The following is a 27,528-nucleotide window of genomic DNA, read 5'->3' as shown; positions in this document are numbered from 1 at the left end:
ACCTGGTGACGCAAAAAAAAAAAAAAAAAAAAAAAATTCTCCTATCTCACTTCCTGTCATGGCTTGAGGGGACGACAGAACTCTAGCGGGAATCCAAACAGCAAAACATAACCTGCACGCTCAGCCTTGTAAGCTCCTTCAAAGGAGTCTGAACTTCCCTTGTTGGGCTGCTCTCCAGGAGTCTCAGGCCAGGACCTTCACCACTCCCCTGGCACTTACCTGTGAAGGTGATCATCCAGGATGCACAGGACATTGCCCTCAAAAGGCAAGCAAACTGTTTTTACTTTTAAATCTGATCTTGTTTCAAGTCCATGCTAGAAGTTGGCTAAAGATGCCACATGGGTAAACCTCTTCCAAATCAAGTCACCAACCTCACTGTGTCAAGTTCATTCTAAACTGCATCACCTATCCATCTCATAGGCTTATCTATGGTCCATACACATTTATCAACACATACAATGACACTGATTTGAGGCCACCAGGTAATTGAACACTTCATCAATACTACTTCTAGCCAGATGTGCTGGCTCAGTCACTCCTATAATCCTGGCACTTCGGAGGTGGAGGCAGGAGGACCAGGAGTTTAAGACCTCAAGGCTTCAGCTACATGACACCCTCCCTATCTTTAAAAAAAAAAATCTACTCCTTCTTTCCATCAATGAGACATGTCTCCCTTCTACCTGGCTCCAGCCAGCACCCTCCCTTCAACTCCCAATTCACTGCTAGCTCCCACTCTCCCTTTGGCCTCAGCGCCACCACATTCACTCCCATCCCAGAGGGAGGCCCTTGAGATGACAGACTCCAAGTTCAGATTGGTATAACCCTGTAGGTAAGAGCTAAAGTTCAGAACAGGAAAACTCCACTGTACCTCTCCTTGCTCAAAAAGACTTCTCCAATTTCAGGTAAGAATCTTTAGAAAATATTACACTTTGGAAGCCAGGCGTAGTGGTGCACGCCTTTAATCCAGCACTTGGGAGGCAGAGGTAGGAGGATTACCATGAGTTCAAGGCCACTCTGAGACTACAGAGTGAATTCCAGGTCAGCCTGGGACAAAGTGAGACCCTACTTCGAAAAACCAACACACACACACACACTCACATATATATATGTCAGCCTGGGACAAAGTGAGACCCTACTTCAAAAAACCAAAACACACACACACACACACACACACACACATATATCACTTTGGAATCAGGTGTGGTGGCACATGCCTTTCCCAGCACTGGGGAGGCTGAGTTGGGAGGAGACCTGTTGAGTTCATGGGCACCCTGAGACTATAGTGAATTCCAGGTCAGCCTGGGCTAGAGTGAGAACCTACCTGGAAAAAGGAAGGGAGGGAGGGAGGGAAGGAGGAGGGAAGGAAATAAATCAGACTAGGAAAATAAAGTCAGAGAGGACAAACACCACTCAAGGTTTTTTTTGGTTTTGGTTTTTGGTTTTTGTTTTTCGAGGTAGGACCTCACTCTAGCTCAGGCTGACCTAGAATTCAATATGCAGTCTCAGGGTGGCCTCGATCTCTCGGCGATCCTCCTACCTCTGCCTCCCCCAGTGCTGGGATTAAAGGCGGGCGCCACCACGCCCAGCTCAAGGTTGGCATTTGAAATGCAGCAAGAATATCCTAACCCTGCCCTAGGGAGTATATGAAAAGGGCAGTGGCCTGGGTTGGAGCGGCTAAAGAGAATAAAGCTGCAAGTATCCAGGCTGGGCAAGGCACAGGACTGAACGCTTTGTGTGCCCCGTGCTTGGCGTCACCCTCCTTCTTTGGCACCTCATCAGAGCTCCAAGGCAGCTAACCCCTATGTCACCAGCCACTCCAGTCTAAGGGCAGTCCTGGTGCCTGTAGGCAACCCGGTAAGGAAAAGCACTTTGCTAATAACTAATTCCCTCCCTCCCATGGAAACAGAACTCCTGAATTATACCTGGTGCAAGAGAAGCAAAAAAAGGTAAGGGGGATCACTGCAGGACTCTCCCCACCTCTCCTGAAGAGGCTAATCAAGGGAAAAGACTTGTCCCCTTTAAAAGGCAGCTAGGCTGGGAGAAGCTGGCTTCCACTGCTGGAAATGACTGTAAGACAAGGACTTTAGAGGCAGTTGGGGATTTTGAGGAAAGGGAGGACAGCAGGGAAAAGGAAGAGACACTTTTATGTCAACTCCTGGAAGACCAGAAACACAAGACCTAAATATTCCTTAGGCCAGGAAAACACGTGTTCACTAGACTTGCCCGAGATGGTTTGAAGGGAGGATGGTGGTGGTGAGGGGAAATCGCAGCAGCCCGTGGCTCTACAACTCCACATGGGAAGGCACTATTTGTTTACATTCTTTCCCCTCCGGACCAGGCTCCTTTCCCCTCCCCCTTGCTGGGCTCCTTCCTACCCATCCTGAGATGGTGCTGCATAGCAGAAGCCCTGTTCTTACAAGCAAGCAGCCACCAGGAAGCACAGAGAAACTCTGGTGGTCGCAGCGGCCCAGCCATACTGGCTACTCCCCAGGCCTCAATGCCAGCCCCCAAGCCGTGGGAAAATGTGTGTGGCCATGTTTCAAATCCGCTGGGGAGGGGGGGACATAGAGCTGAGCAAATGTTTGAATTGCTACACTGGATTCTGGAACAGGAATGGTTAATAGGGCAGGAGACCTGGGTCAACTACACAAGGCTTATGAGAGTACAGGCGAGGGGGGAAGCAGGAGGTCAAAACGGGCTTCAATTGGGACTGCAAATCAATCCCACTGTTTCTTTCTACCAGAAGACAGTGGATTGGTATGTTCAAGGCTTTATTGGACTTAACCAAAAACAGCCACCACCTTTCAGGGCCATTTTTCTAATTATTACAGGCTAATACCACTGTCAACACTGGATCTTTTTCAGTTCCCATTGAGCCCAGACAACTCGTAAGGGAAATTTTCAAGCCAGAATGCATGGGGCACCTTACTGTCCAGCCCCTGCACATTCCCTGCCTTAAGACCCATAGCCCCTCTCCAGCAACCCCTCCACTCCAGCCAGGACCTCCTCTACACATCACGGGAAATACCTACTGATCTTCACCTCCAACTCTACTCAGGCCTCCAGTCTGGGCTTAGATGGCACTGCCTCCTCACACTCCCCGGGAAATTATCATCCTTATATCTAGACCCCACAGGATGTGCAAATGCCGCTCCACAGCACTAACCAGCAATGTGCCCAGACTACTGGTGTTATATTTTTGTGTCCAGTAAATGTTTTTTTTTTTTTTTGGTAACAGTTTATTTATTTATTTAAAGTGGACAGAGATAGAGAAAAGAAAACGGGCACACCAGGGCTTCTAGCCACTGCAAATGAACTCCAAATGCATGTGTCACTTTGTACATCTGGCTTTATGTGGGTAATGGAGACTTAAACTCGGGTTGTTTGTCTATGCAGGCAAGCACCTTCAATGCTGAGCCATCTCTCCAGCCCACTTTAATAAATGAAGAAATGAATTAGTGCTAGGAAGCAAGGAAACGAGTAGAGTTAGCTGGGGTTGGACTCAAGCTGACCATATGGACCCAGTAGAAAGGCCATATCCCCTATCTATATCTATAGACCTCAGGTACAGCTAAATTGGCCAGGCTTATACAACCTAATTTGAAGGATTCACCTCCAGATATACATTTATTTCCCAACTCTAAGTTCTTCAAATGAGAAAAGAAAAGGTGAGTGTGAAGATGAATTTTACGTAGGGTGAAGCCAGGCTTGGTGACACACACCTGTAATCTCAGTAATTAGGAAGCTGGGGAAGGAGGATCATCCCAAGTTCCAGGCCAACCTGAACCATATAGCAAAATCCTGTTTCAAAAAAACGTGTAAATATAGCCAGGCGTGGTGGCACACATCTTTAATCCCAGCACTCAGGAGGCAAAGGTAGGAGGATCGACGAGAGCTTGAGGCCACCCTGAGACTACATAGTTAATTCCAGGTCAGCCTGGACCAGAGTGAGACCCTACCTCAAAGAAAAAAAAAATATGTAACTAGGAGATGGGAAGGTTGCTCAGTGATTAAAGGCACTTGCTTGCAAAGTCCGAGAGCCTGAATTCAATTCTCTAGTACCCCCCAAAATTCAGATGCACAAAGTAGCACATGCATCAGGAGTTTGTAGTGCCAGGAGCCTGGTGCATCCATCCTCCCCACCCCCCAGTTTGCAAATAAATGAAATACAAATTTTAAAAATACATAAATAAAATAAGGGTGCTTGCTTGCAAAGCCTGGAAGCCTGGGTTTGATTCCCCAGCCCCCATGTTAAGCCAGATGCACAAAGTTGTGCATGCATCTGGAGTTACATTTGCAGTATCAAGATGCCCCATTCACCCATTCTCTCTCTCTTTCCCTTTCTTTCTCTGCTTGCAAATAAATAAAAATATATTTTGAGGGGCTGTAAAAATGGCTCAGCAGTTAAACACACTTATTTGCAAAGCCTGATGGCCCAGGTTCAATTCCCCAGGACCCACATAGAACCAGATGCACAAAGTGGAGCATTTGTCTGGAGTTTGTTTATAGTGGCAGGAGGCCCTGACATGTCCATACTATTTCTGTGTCTGCCTCTTTTTCTCTGTCTCTCAAATAAATAAATAAATAAAACTATATATTTTATGTACATATATACATCTTGTATAATATATATAGTTTTATATATATATTAAGGGTATCAAAATAGAAGAGGGATTAGTTGGAGAATAAGGGGTTCAGTGGAAGGGAGCTGAGGAGGGGGGACAAAATAAGGTAATGAGAGGAATTAATCAAAATACGTTATATACATGTATGAAAACTGTTAATAAAAAAGTTTAGCTGGGGCTAGAGAAATGGCTTAGCGGTTAAGGTGTTTGCTTGCAAAGCCAAAGGACCCAGGTTTGATTCTCCAGTACCCACATAAGCCAGATACACAAGGGGCACGTGCATCTGGAGTTCATCTGCAGTGGCTAAAGGCCATGGAATGCCCATTCTCTCTCTCTCTGACTGCAAATAAATAAATTACTTGATTAAAAATGTGATGGTGCACGCCTTTACTTCCAGCACTCGGGAGGCAGAGGTGGGAAGATCGCCATGAGACTACAGAGTGAATTCCAGGTCAGCTTGGGCGGGAGCAAGACCCTACCTTGTAAAACCAAAAAATAAAAAAGTTCAGCTGGGCGTGGTGGCACACACCTTTAATCCCATCACTTGGGAGGCAGAGGTAGGAGGATTGCTGTGAGTTTGAGGGTACCCTGAGACTATATAGTGAATTCCAGGTCAGCCTGGGCTATGGCAAAACTCTACCTCAAAAAAAAAAAAAAAAAACTTTAACAATCAGGGCTTGAGAGATGGCTTAGCAGTCAAGGTGCTTGCCTACAAAGTCTAAGGACTCAGGTTCAATTCTCCAGTATACATAAGCCAGATGCACAAGGTAGCTCATGCATCTGGAGTATATTTGTAGTGTCTAGAGGCCTTGGCATGCTCGTTTTCCCTCTGCCTCTCTCTCTCTCTCACACATACAAATAAATAAGTTTAAAACTCAGCTGGGCATGGTGACACATGCCTTTAATCCCAGCACTCAGGAGGCAGAAATAGGATCATCATGAGTTCAGGACAACCTGGGACTACACAGCAAGTTCCAGGTCAACCTGTTAGAGTGACAGCCTACCTCCAAAAAACAAAACAAGGGCTGGAGAGATGGCTTAGCGGTTGAGCGCTTGCCTGTGAAGCCTAAGGACCCCGGTTCGAGGCTCGGTTCCCCAGGTCCCACGTTAGCCAGATGCACAAGGGGGCGCACGCGTCTGGAGTTCGTTTGCAGAGGCTGGAAGCCCTGGCGCGCCCATTCTCTCTCTCTCCCTCTATCTGTCTTTCTCTCTGTGTCTGTTGCTCTCAAATAAATAAATAAATAAAATTAAAATATTAAAAAAAAAAGGTGTGTGCCACCACACCCAGTTTTAAAAAACAAAACAAAAGTTTAAATATCAAGAAAGGGGCTAGAGGGATGGCTTAGCGGTTAAGGTATTTGTCTGCAAAGCCAAAGAATCCAAATGTGCTTCCCCAGGACCCACATAAGCCAGATGCACAAGGTTGCACATGCATCTGGAGTTCATTTGCAGTAGCTAGAAGCCCTGGAGCATCCATTCTTAAAAAAAAAAAAAAAAAAGGACACAAGATAAGATCACGTTTTGAAGTCAGCTATAGCATAGCCTCAGCTGTGGTAAGAAGGCAACAATGTATAGATGAGATCAGAACTGACAATGTTCAAAAGGTCATTTGAACCACGAGGCATATTTGGTAACTTAGTATCCCAAGAAAGGTCCCTAAAGAGGGCAAATTGGATTTCAACTGTACTTCCTATTCTTTTCTTGGCAAGAATGTAGCACAGACAGTGAGACAAGGTAACTTGTCCAATTCTTTTTGTTTTGCTAATTTCTTAGGTTAGCATAAAAACAGTTTTGTTTTCTTGAGACAGTTTCATTAAGTGGCCCAGGCTGGCCTCAAATCCTCAGTCTTTCTTTTTTTTATTGTTTTGTTTTTTGAGGTAGGGTCTTGATCTAGCTCAGGCTGACCTGAAATTCACTATGTAGTCTCAGGATGGCCTCGAACTCACGCAATCCTCGCAATCCTCTTACCTCTGCCTCCCCAGTTCTGGGATTAAAGGTGTGTGCCACCATGCCCAGCTAAACCCTCGGTCATTCGGCCTCAGCCTCCTGAAGGCAGAGATTATAGTTGTGAGCAAGCATGTGGGGCGTCCTGAAGGATCTGGTTCATATCTCTACATCACAATCTCAACACTTATATCTAGACCAATACCGTCTGCCAGTGCATACTCACACAAGTCACTACCACCACCCTGCCTTTCCACAGATTAGCACTCAGAACTATCTAAGGACATACCTCATAGACAAAGGGGAGTTGCTTTTCTTCTGCCACCTCCCAGAGGAATTCCATCTTATTTTCTGGACTTTTACATTCTAAAGTTAAATTCTTTGCAAGTCCACTTCTAAGTTGTTTTTTTTTTCTTTTTTTTTTTTTTAACTACAGGCAACTTCTTAAGAAAATAAAAAATTCCACTTTCCTAAATTTCATCTCAGAGAAGTAATACTTCTTCAATTAGGAACAACAACAACAAAAAGTTTCTCCAGTTAGAACAAAAAGCTGAGGGTGTAGATCAGTGGTAGAGCACCACATGAGTAACATGCCTACGTTCCAGGGTTCTATCCACAGCACCACCAAAAAGAACAGTATATAAGAAGAGAGACAGGGGCTGGGGAAATGGCTTAGCGGTTAAGGTGTTTGACTGCGAAGCCTAAGGATCCTGATTCGATTCCCCAGGACCCGCGTAAGACAGATGCACAAGGGGCGTATGTGTCTGGAGTTTGTTCCCACTATCTCTTTTTCTCTATCTGCCTCGTCTTCTCTCTCTCTCAAATAAATAAATAAAATATAAATTTTTAAAAAGCAGAGACAGGGCTGGGGAGATGGCTGTACAACTCTGAGGACCTGAGTTCACACCTCCAAATTCCACATAAAAGCGAGAAGTGGTGGGCTTCTATAACCCTAGTGCATCTGCCGTGCGAAGGGAGATGGACACAGGCGAATTCCCGAAAGCTCACAGATGGAGCCAGGAACAACCGGAGCAAGGTGGAAAGCAAGTGAGAACTGACCCAAAACTTGTCTTCTCATCTTCACACATATGTCATGCACCATGGCACATGTATGCCTGCACCCACACAAATAGATACTAAATTATAAACAAATTTTGGGAGCCTGGAGAGATAGCTCAGCAGTTAAAGGCACTTGCTGGTAAAGCCTGATAGCCCGGATTCAATTCCCCAGCACCCACATAAAGCCAAATGCACAAAGTGGTACATGCATCTGGAGTTCATTTGCAGTGGCAAGGGGCCCTGGTGTGTTCTCCTACTTTGTCTTTGTCTCTCTCTCTTCCTCTCCCTCTCTCCCTTGCCCTGCAAATAAATAGATTTAAATTTTAATTAAAAAAACATAGATATTCATTCCTTTTTCCTTCAAAATGATTAATATTCCCTCTTCCAACACACACCTACTTCTTAGATTTACCCGAGACTCCAGAGTTTAAACATCAAGGAAAGTCCTTTGATTTCAAGGTGATTTATACCATGAACCTGAATTTAAGTAATCAATGGATTCCAACACCAGCAGAGTACCAGAAAGCACCTGAAGAACCATGTCTTCCTTTAAAATGGGAGAGCCACCCAGGGTCCACTGCAGAAGAAGTGGTAGAAAGAATGGAAGTTGGGAGGGAGGGAATTACCATGGGATATACTTTATAATCATGGAAAATGTTAATAAAAATTAAAAAAAAAAGAATGGAAGTTGGATAGCCATGATCTCATAGTGCCTGGCATTACCTATACAAGACCCTCATGACAGGAGGAAAAGATGATATCAAAACAAGAGAGAGAGAGCCAGCTGTGATGGCACACACCCTTCACCCCAGCACTCGGGAGGCAGAGGTAGGAGAATCACCATGAGTTTGAGGCCACCCTGAGACTACATAGTGAACTCCAGGTCAGCCTGAGCTAGAGTGAAACCCTACCTCAAAAAAAAAGGAGGGGGATGGGGGCTGGAGAAATGGCTTAGTGGTTAAGGCACTTGCCTGCAAAGCCAAAGGACTCAGGTTCAATTCCCCAGGACCCACATAAGCCAGGTAGACAAGGGGAAACATGCATCTGGAGTTTGTAGTGGCTGGAGGCCCTGGCATGCTCATTCATTCTCATTCTCTCTCTCCCTTAAATTAAGAAAAATAAAATATATTTAAAAATAAAAATAAGAGAGACTAATTGAGAGGGGAGGAGATACAATGAATGGCTGATTTGTGAAGGGGAAAGTGAGAGAGGGGAAAAATCATGGTTTATTGTCTATAATTATGGAAGTTGTCAATAAAGTTTTTTTTTTAAGTTCAAAGTCAAAAAAAAAAAAAAAAAGATGGGAGAGCCACCATAACCACCACACATAGCATGATTGGGAAAAGATCAACCTATCTACCTTGGTCAACCAAATATTTTGGTGATCAGAAAACTGAAAACACTCAAAGATCATGTAGGCGTCACCAAGTCTCAATTTTCTTTAAAGCTACAATCAGCTTTCTTTAATAGTTCATATGGCCATCCCTAACAATTACTGTCACCTTTGGGAGGCAGGAAAACACTGGCTCCCAGAGCACCCCCAACCAATTCCTAGTATAAAGTTAAATGATGGCTCTACTTTCTTTGAAGCCAGAACAAGAAGCAAACAGAATTTACATGGATCCTTGAATACCAAACTCGGATGTATAAAGTTTTTAAAATGCTATTTCCTACACTTCATCTTACTTCACAATCTGACAGTTCTTAATCAGTATACAAATAAGAGGTGGCAAGGGTCACTGGGTCAGGGACAGCGTGGCAGCACAGGTCAGTCCCACATTTTGGGAAAATTGGAAACAGCCAAGAGTCTCATCCTCAGACCCCACCTCCTCTCCCCCACCCCCCGCGCCACCCTGTGACCAGACACAGCTCACTGGCGGCTGGAAAGCCATCTTGGAGACCTCCTCACCTCTCCTCGTTGATGCCACACATGCGAATCCGGTCAGAACTGGTCCAGTTGTGCACGCCGCTGTACAGCGGTGCTGTAGAGATCATGACAGCCACTCACCACCAGATAGGACCTGCTGTGGCCACTCCCCCTGGGAATAAAATCGCAAAAAGTCCAAAATCAGAACAGGGAGATCTGCTTTCACCACCTTTTACACAGGAGCAGTTACATTAAGGTAATTGTAGCATCAAAATGTCAAAGTGTTCACTCTCACAAGCCTGCTATGGAAGAATGAAGGTCCAAACGGGGAAGAAAGCATAGCAGCTTTCCAGGAGTCTGTTTCAGGATGGAGATGAGGACACTGTTAATAACCCTAGAGTGATTTGTAAATTATCTTCAAAGACACATATGCTTTGAAGTGTTTGAGGAAATTCATCTATCACAGACAAATGAGATGACAGTATATTTTCTACACATATTTAGACTAAGCAACTATAGTTAAGAGTGCCATACCCACATATGAGCACGCCAGTGCACTGAAAGACTGGGGGGCTCCTTTTCCCATCTAATTCATAGATACTGAAGGGTCTAGATGGCACAGCCAATATAAGCTTTCCAGAGGAAGCACACATTTTCTTCTTCTTCTTTTTGGAGGTAGAGTCTCACTCTAGTTCCAGGCTGGCCTCAAACTCAATGATTCTCCTACCTCTGCTGGATACACATTTTCTTTATAAGTTCTTCAAGTTATCAATTCAGCTTCCTTGTTGAAAATAATACATCTATATAATGTGGCAGAAAGCTTCCCCCAAATCAGGCACAATATTACTTGTACTCTGGCCACAAACAAACAGAGACAAGGTTCTATCAGGAACCAAACTGGAGAGACGGCTTAGTAGTTAAGGAGCTTGCCTGCAAAGCCAAAAACCCTATGTTTGATTCCCCAGCACCCACGTAAAGCCAGATGCAAAAGGTGGCACAAGCATCTGGAGTTTGTTTATAGTGGCTAGGGGCCCTGGCACACCCATTCTCTCTCTCAAATAAATTAATGAAATGTTATTTTTTTAAAAGCCAGGCATGGTGAACCAAGCCTTTAATCTCAGCACTCGGGAGGCAGAGGTAGGAAGATCGCCATTAAGTTTCAGGCCACCCTGAGATTACATGAACTGGAGTGAGATCCTACCTCGGGGGGGGGGGGGGAGAGCCACATGTTTCTGTTCAAGTCCCTTCCTATTATTCTGTCATTGTCATGACTTACACCCCCTTCACAAGCCAAAAAAAATATCTTGCACTTAACAACCACTGTGGTCAGTTTAACCTTCTAAATAAAAAGGGGTGTCAGGCTGGGGAGATAGCTCCTCAGTTAAAGGCTCTTGCTTACAAAACTTGCTGACCCAGGTTCAATTTGCCAGTACCCATGTAATGTTAGATGCACAAAGCAGTGTGCATGTGTCTGGAGTTCGTTTGCAATGCAAGAGGCTCTGGCGCGCGCGCGCGCACACACACACACACACACACACACACACACACACACACACACAAACACACACACACTCTCTGTCTGTCTGTCTCTCATATAAATATGTAAATAGGGCTGGAGAGATGGCTTAGCAGTTAAGCGCTTGCCTGTGAAGCCTAAGGACCCCAGTTTGAGGCAATTCCCCAGGACCCACATTAGCCAGATGCACAAAGGGGCTCACGCGTCTGGAGTTTGTTTGCAGCGGCTGGAGGCACTTGCGCGCCCATTCTCTAGCTATCTGCCTCTTTCTGTGTCTGTCACTCTCAAATAAATAAATAATAAAATTATAAAAATAAGTAAACAAAAATTACCAGGAGTATCAAAATATAAGATAAAAAATTTAAAAAGGGTATCTTTTTGTTTGTTTGTTTGTTTTTGTTTTTCGAGATAGGGTCTCACTCTGGTACAGGCTGACCTGGAATTCACTATGTAGTCTCAGGATGGCCTCAAATTCTCAGCGATCCTCCTGCCTCTGTCTCCCCAAGTGCTGGGATTAAAGATGTGTACCACCACGCCTGGCTTAAAAGGGGTATCTTAAAACCCTTAATTTTAGTTGGGCGTGATTGTGCACGCCTTTGGTCCCAGCCTTCAGGAGGCAGAGGTAGGAGGATCACCGTGAGTTTGAGGCCACCCTGAGACTACATAGTGAATTCCAGGTCAGCCTGAGCTAGAGCAAGACCCTACCTTGGGGACAAAAAAAAAGATCCTTAATCTTGAGTTAACCTATTAGCTAAAGTCCTTATTCATCAAAGTTCAACTGAACTGAACCTTACAGTAGTTAAAATGCTCTGCTATTCTCCATGTTCCAAAGAAGTCACATTTGTTCCATTTATCCTTTGTCAATATTACAGATTGTCCAACATAATTTTCTTATTCACTCAACAAATATCTGTTCTGGGTAGCAGGGATTCAACAATTAGCAAAACATATCAAGGGGACTATGATTTGCAATAAGGGTGAAGGAGGTAAAAGAATATGTGGAAGAGGGAGCATTCCAGGGAGAGGAAAGAATGTATGCACATTTCCAAAAGCAGGAGGAAGCTACCTACAAAGATCAAGGAAGAACCAGGATGCCAGTGTGCTGGCCCCAAGGAAGGGGTCGAAGAGAACACAGCAGAGATACAGCCACCCACTCCCTTCTTAGACTTCCACCTGATTCTCATCACCGAGCCACTCATGGGGGTCCGCTGCTCTCACCCCCTTTCCTCACACTCCTCCTTCCTGCCTGTCCTGGCCTCTCCCGGCTCTCTTCTCTGCTGTCCTTTTGCCACCCACCCCAGGAAACTGGGTGTTCACTCGGGATGAGCGCTCGCCTAGCTTCTTCCTTCTCTTACTCTTTCTCCCTTCTCTCATTCTCTCTCACCCTCCCTCATTCTCTGGCCATCTCATTCTTGTTTTCCTCCTCCTCCACAAATCTCTCTCTTCCTCCTCATTTTTCCTCCTCCTCCTCCTCTTCTCTGGCAATTCTTTAGGCACAGTTCATTCTCCAACTATTCCTTCCTACCTCTCTCTTCTCAGCCTCTCCGTCACCTTCTTACCTTTCTCATTTCCCTTGGTTTCCTCTTCATTCAGTCTCTCCTCCTCCTTCCCTTCCTCGTCTCACTGCCTCGGCTGCAGTCGCACTCCTGCCTTTCTGTCTGGCCCCCTTCCCTTTGGGTCCTTTGTCCTTTTTGTTTCTGGCTCTCTCCCCTGCTGTATATATCAGTGTTGCCCCTCCTTCTCTCTCAGCTATGAACTCCCACAATTTCAACTCACCCCTGGGTGCACTAGCAACTCCTACGTCTGTCTCTTGCCCTGACCTCTTTCCATAGGCCCAGACCAGAATTCCCAGCTGCCAGCAACTCAGTGTTAATTGGATATCCACCAAGCCTCTCAAACCCAATGGGTCTTAAGCCAGACTCATTATCTGTCCCCATAAAGTGCTCCCCACCTGCCATGCACGGCCACAGCATGTTTCCTATCTTAGTTAATAGCACTACTTGTCCTCTCATCTGGAAATTTCGCCAACTACCTTTACTCCTTACTGTCCAGATACAATCAGGAGTCAAGTCCTGATAAAGCCATCTCCTTTTCTCTTTCTACCCCTGTTGCCATTGCCCTGGTAAAGGTTCTCATCATTTCACCCCAGGAATATCACACCAGCCTCTTAGTTACTCCTCCAACCTCACATTTCTTCTTTTTTCCCCCCCGAGGTAGGGTTTCACTCTAGCCCAGGCTGACCTGGAATTCACTATGTAGTCTCAGGATAGCCTTGAACTCCCGAGTGCTGGGATTAAAGGAGTGCACCATCACGCCCGGCTCAACCTCACATTTCTTGATTCTACAACTCATTCATCTTCTGAAACAGAGCTTGGATCAGGCCTCCCCACCCTGGGCAAAGGCATCAGAATCAACCCAGCATTCTTAGTATGGTCTATGGGGCCCTCAGGGCCTGCCCTCAAAAATTATCTTCAAACTTTTCTGCTACATCCTGCCCTAGTTGGCCACCTTTGTCACCCTCAGCTCCTGAGCAACCAGTTTCAGGACTCTGCTGCTCTCTCACTCTGAAACGACCTCCCCCTGTGTCCCTTCTTCCTGTCGCTGGCATCCTTAAATGCCTACCTTAAATGTCATTGTGTCATCTCCCCAAGCCTCAGCCCCTGATCAGTCCAACCCTCCCTCTCTGGCTCCCCCTCACCTCTGCTGGGTGATTAGCTGGGGTTATGCTATGTCCATCTCCCCCACCAGAAGATCAGCTACTCGGCATAACGAAAAGCATTCCTTTTTGGCTCTGGTACCTCTCTAACACCTTACACATAGTAAGTACTCAGTAAATGCATGTTATATGAAACTGAGTTCTGGATGCGAATTGAGGTGATGACCTCCAGAAATCACAAGAAACAAAATCAACCAAAATGAAAATACGTCCACCACGCTTGCTTACTATAGAAAGACTTGGCATTATCTAGCGCACACCTTTCAGTACTGCCTGATTCTACTACAGTTCATCTTTGACCTATCTTGCACCTCTACACATTGCAGGTAAGTGATGGATATGCAAATTCTGGCTTGTCCCATAAAGTTTGGATTGGCCTTCCCCCTCTCTGTGGAAAAACCAGTTTTGCCTCCATTTGCAGTCCAATTTCTTTACTTCCTATAAATTTGTGCTTTTTGACTTTTTTTTTTTGCACCATCTACAACGTGTCTGGATCCTACATTGATTAACAAGAAAAATTAAATCTTGAACATGTGTACATTTTTATCTGTTTTGCAAGTCATGATTTTTAAACTTTTTTCTGAAGATTCCCTTTTTAATATTACCAAGCCAGTTATATGGATTAGTATAATTTCAGAATAACAAAAATTAACAAGGTGACCAGCCGTGGGGCACACACCTTTAATCCCTGCACTCGGGAGGCAGAGGTAGGAGGATCACCATGAGTTTGAGGCCACCCTGAGACTACACGGTGAATTCCAGGTCAGCCTGGGCTAGAGTGAGATCCTACCTCGAAAAAACAAGAGAGAGAGATGGGGGGAAGGAGGGAGGGAGGGGAGAAGGAAGGAAGGAAAAAGCAGCTAAGCATGTTGGCTGATACACCAGGTGCTTTTCATCTTTCTTCTTTAGGCAGCATCACAAGACTCAAGCAATCGACGGGCCCATTCTTGTCATAAGCTGAATTTGAACACAAGTACAAGTTTTAGTAGCTACCTAAGTATCTGTAAACAGCAAGCATGCCTGTGAACATGGAATTTCTACCCTCAAGTTTATTTTTGCTCTGCTTTGGGAGGATTAGTCGTTTGTAGGGTCTAGGGCAGAAATTATAAAGGCATTCCCAACATCCCCTTGATAGAGTACTTAGGCCTATCAAAAACAACTTAAAAAAAAAAAAAAAGCAAACCTTCAAGACTACCTAGAGGGCCAAACTGACACTGGATGCTCATATGTTCTAGAAACCCAAGAGGTGGGAGATTCACTTAAATCTCTCTCTTAAACTCCTAATCATGATTTTATCAGAATAGCACCTCTGACCATCTGAACCCCACTGTTGCTAATCAACAGTAGCCTTTGTACTTGAGGTAGGGAACGGAGACACACAGGCAGGACACTGATTTAAGTAGTCTACATGTGAAGGTAAGGTCCGCTAAGCCAGAGAGGAAGGTGAGGGAATAGGTGACAGTGTTATAGACAAGGAACAATTCTGGACGTCAATGTACACCCATGTTTCCCAAACCAGTATCAGTAAGGAGCTTGGTCCAAATGGTTTCTTAGGTGTCAGCTCCAGACATTCTCCTCCAGTAGGCCTAAGGTTTTTGTTCTGCTACATCCTGTCCAATCAAGTTTGTTTGCAATTATTCAACTGTAAATGACTTACACAGGAGCTGAGATAAAAGAAACAAACAAACAAAAAGAAACTTTGCAAACACAATACATACCACACATGGTAATTTCAGCTGGTATACACTTTCCTATCAGCTTGCTTTCAATACAAGCACCCTTGTTCGTGTTCTTTCTCTATGCTCTCCCTTCCCCCTTTCTCCATCACATCGAAGGTGAAGTTCCTAAAAGGACCTTGAAAGAAACCCAGTAATCTCAGATGACCCAGGATGTACAGATACAAGGATATGAAATACTTCAAAGGGTTTTCCCAGGTGCCACAACCATGTAATTGTTAAGAAATGACTAGATGCATGACCCAAGAGTCAAAAGTTGGACACTGACTAGAAAGCAGTGAGTGAGACCACTGTGAACTCTCTCCATTTTGGAGGGAGTGTTTCAAAGACCATACCCAACTCAAGGGAATGATGAACACATGTCCACCACGTTAGCCAGATGCACAAGGGGGTGCACGCATCTGGAGTTCATTTGCAGTGGCTGGTGGCCTTGGTGTGCTCATTCTCTTTCTCTCTCCCACTCCCTCTTTCTCTGTCAAATAAATAACAACATATTTGTTAAAAATGAACACATGTCCACAAGCTCAAAGTGATAAGCGTGGCTGAAAAAGCTATAAGCAAAACTTTTCCATGTAGGAAACCTATGCAGGTATAAGCACAAGAAATAACTGAGATCCTAGAAAATGGGCTGATGAGATGGCCCAGTGGTTAAAGGCCAGGAAATGGGTCGAGCAAGCCAGCTGCTGACAGCAGGCAGTCAGCCATAGTCACCATACTGTGGAACAGGGAAAAGGAAAAGAGAATGGACTAATAGGAAAGCAGTAACTTTAACCTGTGAAAACTGCAGCTAAGCTGAAGATGAACAGATAGTAGAAGAAAACTGATGCTGCTGCTGAGATGGCTTAGCGGTTAAGGTGCATGCCTGCAAAGCCCAAAGACCCAGGTTCGATTCTCTGGGTCCCATGTAGGCCATATGCACATGGTGGCGCATGTGTCTAGAGTTCATTTGCAGTGGCTAGAGGCCCTGGCATGCCCATTCTTCCTCTCGCTCCCCCCCCCCCCCCCCCCCCGTGTCTCTAATAATAAATAAATAAAAACAAATTCTTAAAAGAAAAAAAAAAAAGGGCCGGGCGTGGTGGCGAACACCTTTAATCCTAGCACTCGGGAGGCAGAGGTAGGAGTATAGCCATGAGTTCGAGGCCACTGTGAGAGACTACATAGTGAATTCTACGTCAGCCTGGGCTAGAGACCCTACTCAAAAAGCCAAAAAAAAAAAAAAAAAGAAAAAAAAAAGAAAGAAAGAAAAGAAAAAAATACAAAGCTGGGTGTGGTGGCGCACACCTTTAATCCCAGAACAAGTGAGGCAGAGGTAGGAGGATCACAATGAGTTCAAGGCCATCCTGAGACTACACAGTGAATTCCAGGTTAGCCTGGGCTAGAGTGAGACCCTACCTCAAATAACAACAACAAAAATACAAAGCTGGGTGTGGTGGCACACACCTTTAATCCCAGGACGTGTGAAACCCTACCTGGGGGGGAGGGGAGGGAAAGGAGAAGCTACTTCCGGTTAAGATGGTGGCGTAAGAACCACGCCCCAAAAAAACAAAACAGCAAAATACACTCTTCTACTAAAAAGGGAAGGTGTATAATAAAAGAGGGGGCTGTGGAGATGGTTTAATGGGTAAAGTGCCTGGCACACAAGCATGAAGATTTCCAGAATCCACATAAAAACTGGACACAGCAGCCCATGCTTATATTTCTTTAAAAAAAATCATTTATTTGACAGAGAAAGAGAGAGAAAAAGAAAGAGGCAGTCACAGAGAGAAAATGGGCATGCCAGTGCCACTAGATATTACAAACAAACTCCAGACACATGTGCCACCTTGTGCATCTCACTTACATGGGTACTGGGGAATTGAACCTTGGTCCTTACACTTTCAAGTCAAACGCCTTAACCACCAAGCCATCTCTCCAGTCCCCATGTTTATGTTTGTAAGTGCTAGAGAGATGAAGGCAGGGGGATTCTTAGGGCTTGCTGGATAGGTGGTCTAGACAAATTGGTAAGCTCTAGGTTCAGTGTAAGATCCTGTCTCAAAAAATAAGGTGAGCCAGGTATGGCAGCACACGCCTTTAATCCCAGCACTTGGGAGGCAGAGGTAAGAGGATTGTTTCAGGCCACCCAGAGACTAGTGAATTCCAGTTCAGCCTGGGCCACAGTGAGACCCTACCTCGGTAAAACAAAACCAAACAAAACAAAACAAAAAAAAAAGTGGGGAGAGACTGAGGAAGATACCCAATGTCAACCTCTGGCCTTCACATACACAAGTACAACACACATACATATATGCACCCAAACACACACATAAAAACATACATGGGGGCTTGCTTAGTGTTTAAAGCATTTGCCTGCAAGGCCAAAGGACCCAGGTTTGATTCCCCAGGACCATGTTAGCCACACGCACAAGGGGCGCACATGTCTGGAGTTCGTTTGCAGTGCCTGGAGGCCCTGGCATGCCCAATCTCTCTCTCCCTCTTTCTTTGTCAAATAAATAAATAAATAAATAAATAAAAATAAACATAAAAACATACATACATGCACACACTACACATAAATGTATATAAAAAATCCAAAAGAAAAAAAAAATGCACTAGAAGACAAGAGCAGGTGTGAAAAGCATAAAAGAGATGCCCAGGGCATACAACCAAAAGGGAAAAATGAAATAGGGGAACCTGAAGTATTTCACCATCATAGGTCAAACTGAAATACTGGAGAAGCACTGAAAACCAACATTTTAGAAAAGGTTAGACAGACTATATCAAGTTCTATAGCAAGTCGGGGTTGGAGGAGGCAGTAACAGGGGATAGGCAATAGTAAAATGCAAAGATTATACAGATAGGGCAGAACGTTGTTTCCTATGGAAATGAAGATGCCAAAACAAGCAGATTTCACAACAATTACAAGCAAAAAGCATGGTCATCACTGTGCATATGAGGAAGAAGACATTAAAGGAGGCAACAGAGCAAGAATCTGACAAATGTTTTATACTAAAATAGATACTGGTTTTTGTTTGATTGTTTTTGCATTCGTTTGCTGAGTTTTGAGACATGGTTTTTGTATATAGTCCAGGCTGACCTGGAACTCACTGTGTAGCCCAGGCTGGCTGCAAAGTTAATAATCCTCCTGCCTTTGCTCTCAGGTTTACTCATGATTACTGGTATGAACGACCACACCAAGCTTAGATGCTTTTCATGTTTTGTTGTTGTTGTTTGTTCGAGGTAAGGTCTCACTCTAGCCCAGGCTAACCTGGAATTCAGTATATAGTCTCAGGATGGTCTCGAACTCATGGCAATCCTCCCTCTGCCTCCTGAGTGTTAGGATTAAGGGTATGTGCCACCATGTCTGGCTTGCTTTTAAAAATTTTAACTTGGAGAGATGGCTTAGCAGCTAAACGTTTACCTGTGAAGCCTAAGGACCCCAATTCAAGGCTTGATTCCCCAGAACCCATATTAGCCAGATGCACAGGGGGCACACATGTCTGGAGTTCATCTACAGTGGCTGGAGGCCCTGGTGTGCCCATTTTCTCTCCCTCTCTCTATCTGCCTCTTTCTCTCTGTCTGTTGCTTTCAAATAAATAAATAAAAATAAACAAAAAAAATTAATTTAGGTCTGGCTCAATGGTTAAGGTGCTCGCTAGCAAAGCCTAAGGACCCAGGTTCAATTCCCCAGTACCCATGAAAAGTCAGATGCACAAGGTGGCACATGTGTCTGGAATTCATTTACAGTGGCTAGAGGCCCTGGCATGCCCATTTTACTTTTTCTATCTGCCTCTCTCTCTTAATTAATTTAAAAAAAAATTTACCTTAGCTGAGTGTGATGGTGCATGCCTTTAATCCCAGCACTTGGGATGCAGAGGTAGGAGGATCACCTGAGACTACATAGTGAATTCCAGGTCAGCCTTGGCTAAAGCAACACCCTACCTCAAAAAAATAAAATAACCTTGAAACATGGTAAGGTGTTCATTTAGTTGACAGGTGCTCCAGAATCATTTTACCTTTGTGGCAAAAGACCTCTTGAATGCTAAACAAAGTTGGCCATGTCTAGGTCACAACAGGACCCTTTACACATACCATGAAACCTGCTGATTTCTTCAGCCAGTTTGGACTCTACCATCCGGACAGTGTATTAAAAATCCAAGATTAAGAAGGCCTCAGTTAAACTAAATCTGGTAGTACTCTCCCAGACTCCTTTTGGCTCATGTTGCCTGGTGACCTGGAAGCAATTATGACTTTTAAAAATGAAAGAGCCGGAAAATATTCATCTTGAAGCCTGGCCCTGAATCTGTTCTCAAGAGGATAGGCGTGGCCAGTAGACAGTTTAAGGAGGAAAGTTGGGTCGGTGATGACTAACGAGGAAAGAAAACCAACTTTGGGACCTACTATTCCAATAGAAACCCAGAGCTCTGGTTAAAGCTCTCATAAGGAAGAGGCAAACCCCACAGAAATAAAGAAAAGGCCACTCCACTGTCACACTTTGGGAAAAGCAGCATACAAGGGTATTCTCTTTGGACTACCCTGCCCCGTATCTGTACCCCTGCAACTTTTCCTGCTATTAACCAACTATCATCCCCTGAAACTCAAGAGTCCCATAAACATGTCCCAATCGCTTTACACTTGTTTCTCTTGATGCAAAGCAGATTCTTCTGCCACCCTACATGACCATACTCACAAAACATCAACTAGAAATGAGCAACCTGGTGACTTAAAGGAGAAATAAGGGTCCCCTGTGCTGTTCGTCCAAATCGTCTGTCTGACTCAATCTATTCTAACACGTTTTAGTCCCCCCCCCTTTTTTTTTATTCCTATCTGAACATTTCCCTTGGTGTCTACTGTAAAAGTTCAGACTTCTAAGGGACAATGCATCCTGCTCTCAGATGTATTAATTCTTGCATTTCATAAGAACGCTAAAGAATTCCCCACACACAGGTCTAGCATGGACATCCTTACAGACTCGATGGGTACCTCCATGTTTAAAAACTATGCCCATGGGCTGGAGAAATGGCTCAACTGTTAAGCCACTTTCCTGCAAAGCCTAATGACCTGAGTTCAATTCCCCAGCACCTACATAAAGCCAGATGCACAAAGTGCCACATGCATCTGGCATTAGTTTACAGTGGCTAAAGGCCCTGGCACACCCATACCCACTACCATCCTCTCTCTCAAGCATGTTGGCATGTGCCTTTAATCCCAGCACATGGGAGGCCAAGGTAGGAATATAACTGTGAGCTCAAGACCACCCTGATTCTACATAGTAAATTGCAGGCCATCCTTGGCTAGAGCAAAACCCTACCTCAAAAAAAATCCCCCCCCCAAAATCTCCATAAGCATTTAAAGACTGAATACAAAGGAATGTTACCTGCCTGTTAAAACACATGGGAGTTTACTCAATCAAATGAATTTACTTACCTCCCATGTGGTCACCTTGGAAGGCTGGATATTTATCTCAGTAACTAGATGGCCTACACTTGAAATTTCCAGGAGTTTTTGAGAGCATTAATATGGAACACCCAAAAGCATTAATACACACTCTTTACATCTCCTCACTAGGAGTGCTAAAGCTCACCTTTTCAGGATTTTTCCAAAATCCATTCAGAACCATCCAATACGCTGGGTATGGTGGTTTCCACCTGTAATCTCAGTTACTCAAGGGTCAGACAGGAGGATCACTAGTTCTAGGCCAGCCTGGGCTATACAACTAGTGCAGAGCAAGCCTGAGACATTGTCTCAAAAAAGAACCTAGCAGCTGGGCGTGGTGGTGCGCACCTTTAATCCCAGCACTTGGGAGGCAGAGGCAGGAGGATCACTGTGAGTTCGAGGCCAGCCTGAGAAGACATAGTGAATTCCAGGTCAGCATGAGCTAGAGTGAGACCCTACTTCAAAAAAAAAAAAAAAAAGAACCTAGCAATCGAGCAGGTGCAGTATCAAACAGAAGCGCTTAATTGAGCAGCACAAGGAAGAGAATGGACTTAAACTGTGGTAGAAACCTTATATGTCACTTTAGTTCCCAGTTTTTAGTGACCTCAAGACCATCCCATTAAGTCCATTTACCACTGCTTATGCCAAATGATAATATACTAGTCTGTACATAAAGGTGAGTCTAACAAAAAAACACTTAAGAGGACCAGAAGTAACCTGTTTTGAAGAGGAAGTAAGCCAAAATAGAAGTTTTCAAGGCTTACTCAAATTTTGATACCATAAGCTTGTTTTGGCTTATCTGCCCTCTGCCATGACCTTTTTTCCTTCTATTATTCAAATAGTAGCAGGGCATGGTGGTGCACACCTTTAATCCCAGAACTTGAGAGGCAGAGGTAGGAGGATCACCATGAGTTCAAGGCCATCCTGTGACTACACAGTGAATTCCAGGTCAGCCAGGGCTAGAGTGAGACCCTACCTTGAAAATCAAAAAAAAAAAAAAAAAAAAGTGCTTTACTTCCTTTAAAGAAAATACCTCATCATAGTTTTATCCTAGACCTAGGCTCTAGGCACAAGATTCTGTACAACTTGTGGATGTCATGAACACCTAAAAACTTCAGTGACCATTGTGAAATTAATCAGTCCCTGCAAAATGCAAAGCTACTTCAAAATATCACCCTTAGTAGGGTCATTTTTTGAACGGTTCTAATTTCTGTAAGACCAAAAATAAGAATTGGCTTTCTTCAGTCTTGGTCTTCAGCAGCTAAAATTACTTGGTGTCTTTCACACTCCCAACATACATTACTGTAAGCAAATGCCTTTAACCACTGAGCCATCTCCCCAGCCTGCCAACATAAGTTACTGCACGTGTGAATCCCTTTTTGATGTTTCTATATCCTGACTGTGACATTGTCCTCTGAGGTCTCCAGTTTAGTATGCTGCATTTATGATATGGGGTTTTTCATGTAAAGTGGATTCTTCTTCATTCAACTTTTATTGTTGCTGTTTAAAGTTTCCTAGATCATGTACACAAATATTTGGACAGACTGTTATCAGATTTTTAAAAATTTTTATCTATTTATTAGAGACAGAGAGAGGGAGAGAAAGAGAGAGAATGGATGCACCATGGCCTCTAGCCACTGCAAACAAGCTCCAGATGCCTGCGCCATCATGTACAGCTTATGTGGGACTTGGAGAATTGAACCTGGGTCTCTAGCCTTCACAGGCAACTGTCTTAATCACTCAGCCATCTCTCCAGCCCATCAGGTTATTTTGGGGTGTTCTCTTATACCAGATCAGATTCAAGTATGGGTTCAACTGTTATATATATTTCATTACACAGAATTTCAAACTCATTATTGCCTCACCCTGTTACTCATGTATGGGTTTACTAACCCCTCCCAAAATTGTCCAGCATGATACAAGGTACACATATGTGCTCAAATCAAATCTTGTTAAATGGCTGGGGAAAACCAAACCCTCTCTATGTCACACAAAGTCCAACCATCCTGGATAGAAAACTTTGGGTAAGTCTAACATAGTGGTACATGCCTGCAGTTCCTGCTACTCAGGAGACTGAGGCAAGAGAATCACCTGAGTCTACAAAAGTTCAAGGCTAGACTGGGCAACATAATGAGACCCTATTTCAAAACCAACCAAATGGCATCAGATCTATTGATTTCTTTTACTACTTAGCTCGCTTATCAACTTTCTCTTTTTTCTTTTATGTCCACCTAAAGACAATCACAGAACTAAAATAAAATTGGGCCATGCAAAATAATAAAATCAACTTGCAACTATTTCAGTGTGCTTCATCCACAGCTAAATTTTAAACACAGGCAACTTATGGGATGCCTTCTGCCATTGCCAGTAGTTGTGTGTTCAGGGAACAACTTTAATATTTACCTAAACAGGATAAAAATAGGCAAGCAAAGCCAGGTATGATGGCACACGTCTTTAATCCCAGCATTTGGAAGGCAGAAGTGGGAGGTGTGCCTTGAGTTCAAGGCCATCCTTAGACTATGTAGCAAATTTCAGGTCAGCCTGGACTACAGTGAGACCCTACCTCAAAAAAAAAAAATAGGCAAGTATATCCTGAGGGGTAGGTAGGGAATAATAATGTATTTCCAAAGTCAAACAGAAATTGTTGATTTGTCAACCAATCTACTGTTTTCAATTGGCTTGTCATCGGCGCCAAAGATCACTCCAGCAGCAGAGGAAATCTACTTCACAAGCCACTGGTATTTCTCTACTCAGAAGTTTGGCTTGAGAAACTCAGAGATTTTCGCAGTTTTATTCTTTCCCATTCAATCATAGATGAACATCTTTGTCATAGAAGCATACCAGATCCTAGGCAATATCTACACGTCTTTGTAGAATTTCCAGATGTCAGAGACAGCTAGGAAGCCCAACCAGCCATCATCAGAAAGCAATGTTAGTTAATTGTTTGTGTGGGGGGGGGGGCGTTAAGTCACCCATGGTCCTTAAAGTTTCAAGTGGATATACACTCTTCAGTTTCTGTCCTAAAATATTGAGCACGGTTATGACACAGCTGTTAAGAAGCTATCATGCCCACTTCAGAGGTGGATAAAGTGATGAGTCAAGCCATGCTAAGTGTGTACTAATCCAAGAGTTACATGGAGAAAAAGGACAGAGGACCCAGATGTAAGAGTGGCAGCTCAAGAGCCATTGATCATTCTCATTATGCCATCATGCATACTATATGTAATGCCACAAGTAATGTCACAGGGCACAATAAAAACTAATCATAAGGCCGGGCATGGTGGCACATGCCTTTAATCCCAGCACTTGGGAAGCAGAGGTAGGAGGATCGCCATGAGTTCAAGGCCACCCTGAGAATACAGAGTGAATTCCAGGTCAGCCTGAGCTAGAGTGAGACCCTACCTCGAAAAAAAAAAAAAAAAAAAAAACTAATCATAAAAACAAATCTCATGTATTGGGCACCTATTAGCCTCATATAAACTTCACCTTATCTAATTCTCACCATCCGATGAGACTGACATTATCTCCATTGTACAGATGAGAACACTGAGGTCCAAGAAAGTTAAGTGACTTGCTTCTTACTACATTGCTAGGAAGTTGAAGAGCAATGACTCTAACATAGTTGTATGCCTCCAAAGTAGATTATTTAGGAGGCTCACCTCAGTAAGGCAAAACCTAGGTCAAGTGAGTAAACCCTCATCATAAGATGACACCAAGTTATCTCATGGATTCAAGTCTTCAGTGCAACCACTTTCCCCTGGGGTTATAGTCATGCGCTATAGAACTTATAAACTTATAAGAACTTATAAAAATGAAAATCTACTTGTTCTCCTTCTGCCCATGTACAATTATGACAGAATTTGACTATATTTTTTTATTATTTATTTGAGAGAAAGAAAGCAGATAGACAGAGAGAGAGAGAGAATAGGCATGCCAGGGCCTCTAGCCACCACAAATGAACTCCAGACACATGAACCACCTTGTGCATCTGGCTCATATGGGCACTGGGGAATCGAACAGGCTTTGCAGGCAAGTTCCTTTACCACTAAGCCATCTCTCCAGCCCTTGGCTGTATTCTTAAATGGTACTAACAGGCATACCTTAGTAATGAGGTAACCAAATTGTATTTCTTAGCAGACAATAAGTAAAGAAATCCAAAACAGTGGCTGGAGAGATGGCTCAGTAGTTAAGGTACTTGCCTACAAAGCCTAACAACCTGAGTTTGAGTCCCCAGTACCCACTAAGTGGTACATGCATCTGGAGTTTGTTTGCAGTAGCTAGAGGTCCTGGCATGCTCATTCTCATTTATTTTCTCTCCTCTCTCTCTCCTTGCAAATAAATAAATAAATAAGTCCAAAACACAGTACTCTGCTGCTCCGTAGTTCTTCAAGTCTATCCAGATCCTTAGCCTGAGGCCCTCTTCAAATCCAAATGAAGTCACATCCTGCCTAGTATAACTCTAATGGCTGAAGCTGAAAATTACTACATTTTACAAATAATAAGTCATCGTTCCTCAAATTCATCACAATTCATTGACCAGGGAAAATATGACTTTGACATGTAGGCTGTAATTGCTTAAAAAAAAAAAAAAAGATCAAAAAGCCGGGTGTGGTGGCGCACGCCTTTAATCCCAGCACTCACGAGGCAGAGGTAGGAGGATCACCAAGAGTTTGAGGCCACCATGAGACTACATAGTGAATTCCAGGTCAGCCTGAGCTAGAATAAGACCCTGCCTCGAAACACCAAAAAAAAAAAGACCAAATGATCCACTTTAAAATGTCTTATGCCAGCTGGAGGGTTGGCTAAGTGGTTAAGGCATTTGTCTCAAAGTCAAAGGACCAAGGTTTGATTCTCTAGGACCCAGGTAAGCCAGATGCACCAGGGGGGCACACACATCTGGAGTTCTTTTGCAGTGGCTAGAAACCCTGGAGCACCCATTCGCTCTCTTTCAAATAAATAAACAAATAAATAAATTATTAAAGAACCTCTTTCTTGGGCTGGAGAGATGGCTTAGCGGTTAAGTGCTTGCCTGTGAAGTGTAAGGACCCCAGTTTGAGGCTCGGTTCCCCAGGTCCCCCGTTAGCCAGATGCACAAGGGGGCACACGCGTCTGGAGTTCGTTTGCAGAGGCTGGAAGCCCTGGCGCGCCCATTCTCTTTCTCTCCCTCTATCTGTCTTTCTCTCTGTGTCTGTCTCTCTCAAATAAATAAATAAATAATTTTTTAAAAAAAGAACCTCTTTCTCTTAAAAAAAATGTTTTATGAGAACTCTTTCTGCCTTAATTAAAAAAAAAAAAAAGGCCGGGCGTGGTGGCGCACGCCTTTAATCCCAGCACTCAGGAGGCAGAGTAAGGAGGATCGCCAGAGTTCGAGGCCACCCTGAGACTCCATAGTGAATTCCAGGTCAGCCTGGGCTAGAGTGAGACCCTACCTCGAGAAACCAAAAAAAAAAAAAGGAGCCGGCCGTGGTGGCGCACACCTTTAATCCCAGCATTTGGGAGGCAGTGGTAGGAGGATCGTTGTAAATTTGAGGCCACCCTGAGATTACATAGTGAATTCCAGATCAGCCTGAGCTAGAGTGAGACTCTACCTCAGGGAAAAAAAAAAAAGGGAGGAAACTTCAACAGCTTATTTAAATCAGTGATAGGATAGAGAAATAGAGTTATATTCTCCTCTTGACCAGAATGCAACTTTATGTTCACCTAAGAAAGTTTTCGCCATAAAAGATTGTTCTAAAATCATGAACAGCAGGAAAGTGTTCAATTTAACAGGATGGTTTTCTAGATGATTTTACGGATAACCATTCACAAACTGGTGTGAATAAAACCTAGTTCATATGTGAGACCATATAAAATACTGCCCTAGTATCCTAGTGGCAAAAAGGTAGGTTACTTATTTCCTCCCTTTTGGGCTGCCCTGACGCTAAATATTCTGACGAGCACAGATTCAGACTGATTTCCAATACCAGTAATAGGAAATTTCCTTTCTTACTGAAAACTCAAAAGATCTAGGTGCTTCCTTCTCCCTCACGTAATCTCAAATGTCTCCACCCCTGTTTCCATCTCCTTTACTCCAACAACTCATTTTTCTAGCACTCTCTCCATTCCCCTCTAATGTTCACTTTGCCACCCAAACTCAACTTGGAATTTCCATAGTTCACCTGTTTATATCTAGGATCCCTCCTACTTGGAAAAACTGGTATATTCCCCCTTTCTCCTTCCAAGGCCATTCTAATTGGGACAGTAACTACCTTCTGCCATTCAGAATCCTTACTTTCGTCTAGATTTCTTAGTTAATAGTTACGACTTACAAGTCCTGGATCTACAGCTATCCTTGGCTCCCTGGGCCCTCTCAGAGTAGTGGCTAGCAAAGATGACTTTTTATGCCTCACACCAGCTCCAAATATCTGAGTAAATGTCTTTCTCCCTTGGTTCTTTAGTCCTCTCTTTTCCTCTCATTTTTCTTCACTTTTGGTACTAAGGAATGAATCCAGGCACTTACACATGCTAGTCAAACACTCTACCAGTGAGCTACACCCCTATCCTACGTTGCATTTTTTGTGGGTAAATATTTTATAAGTCTCCCTAAATGCCAGTTTCTCCCCAACCCTAATTTTACTCAAGACCCTCTTTCTTGCTCCAGCTTTAGTAACTTC

At 43.9% G+C, this 27,528-nt stretch overlaps 1 protein-coding gene across 6 annotated transcripts in view; it reads right to left on the bottom strand.

Annotated features, from left to right (window-relative positions):
* Positions 1–27,528, bottom strand: part of Bcorl1 (BCL6 corepressor like 1) — an 88,566-nt gene that overhangs the window by 54,155 nt on the left and 6,883 nt on the right. For all 6 annotated transcript variants that reach the window (XM_045140268.1, XM_045140272.1, XM_045140267.1 and 3 more), the window contains one exon: positions 9,538–9,667. In XM_045140268.1, the coding sequence (XP_044996203.1) occupies positions 9,538–9,623 (86 nt within the window). In that variant the 5' untranslated portion in view covers positions 9,624–9,667. The remainder of the gene's footprint in view (positions 1–9,537; positions 9,668–27,528) is intronic.

This window comes from Jaculus jaculus, chromosome X (assembly GCF_020740685.1).
Source record: "Jaculus jaculus isolate mJacJac1 chromosome X, mJacJac1.mat.Y.cur, whole genome shotgun sequence".
Lineage (NCBI taxonomy): Eukaryota > Metazoa > Chordata > Mammalia > Rodentia > Dipodidae > Jaculus > Jaculus jaculus.
The sequence above is the reverse complement of the archived record's forward strand: the minus strand, read 5'-3'. Positions and strand labels throughout refer to the sequence as shown.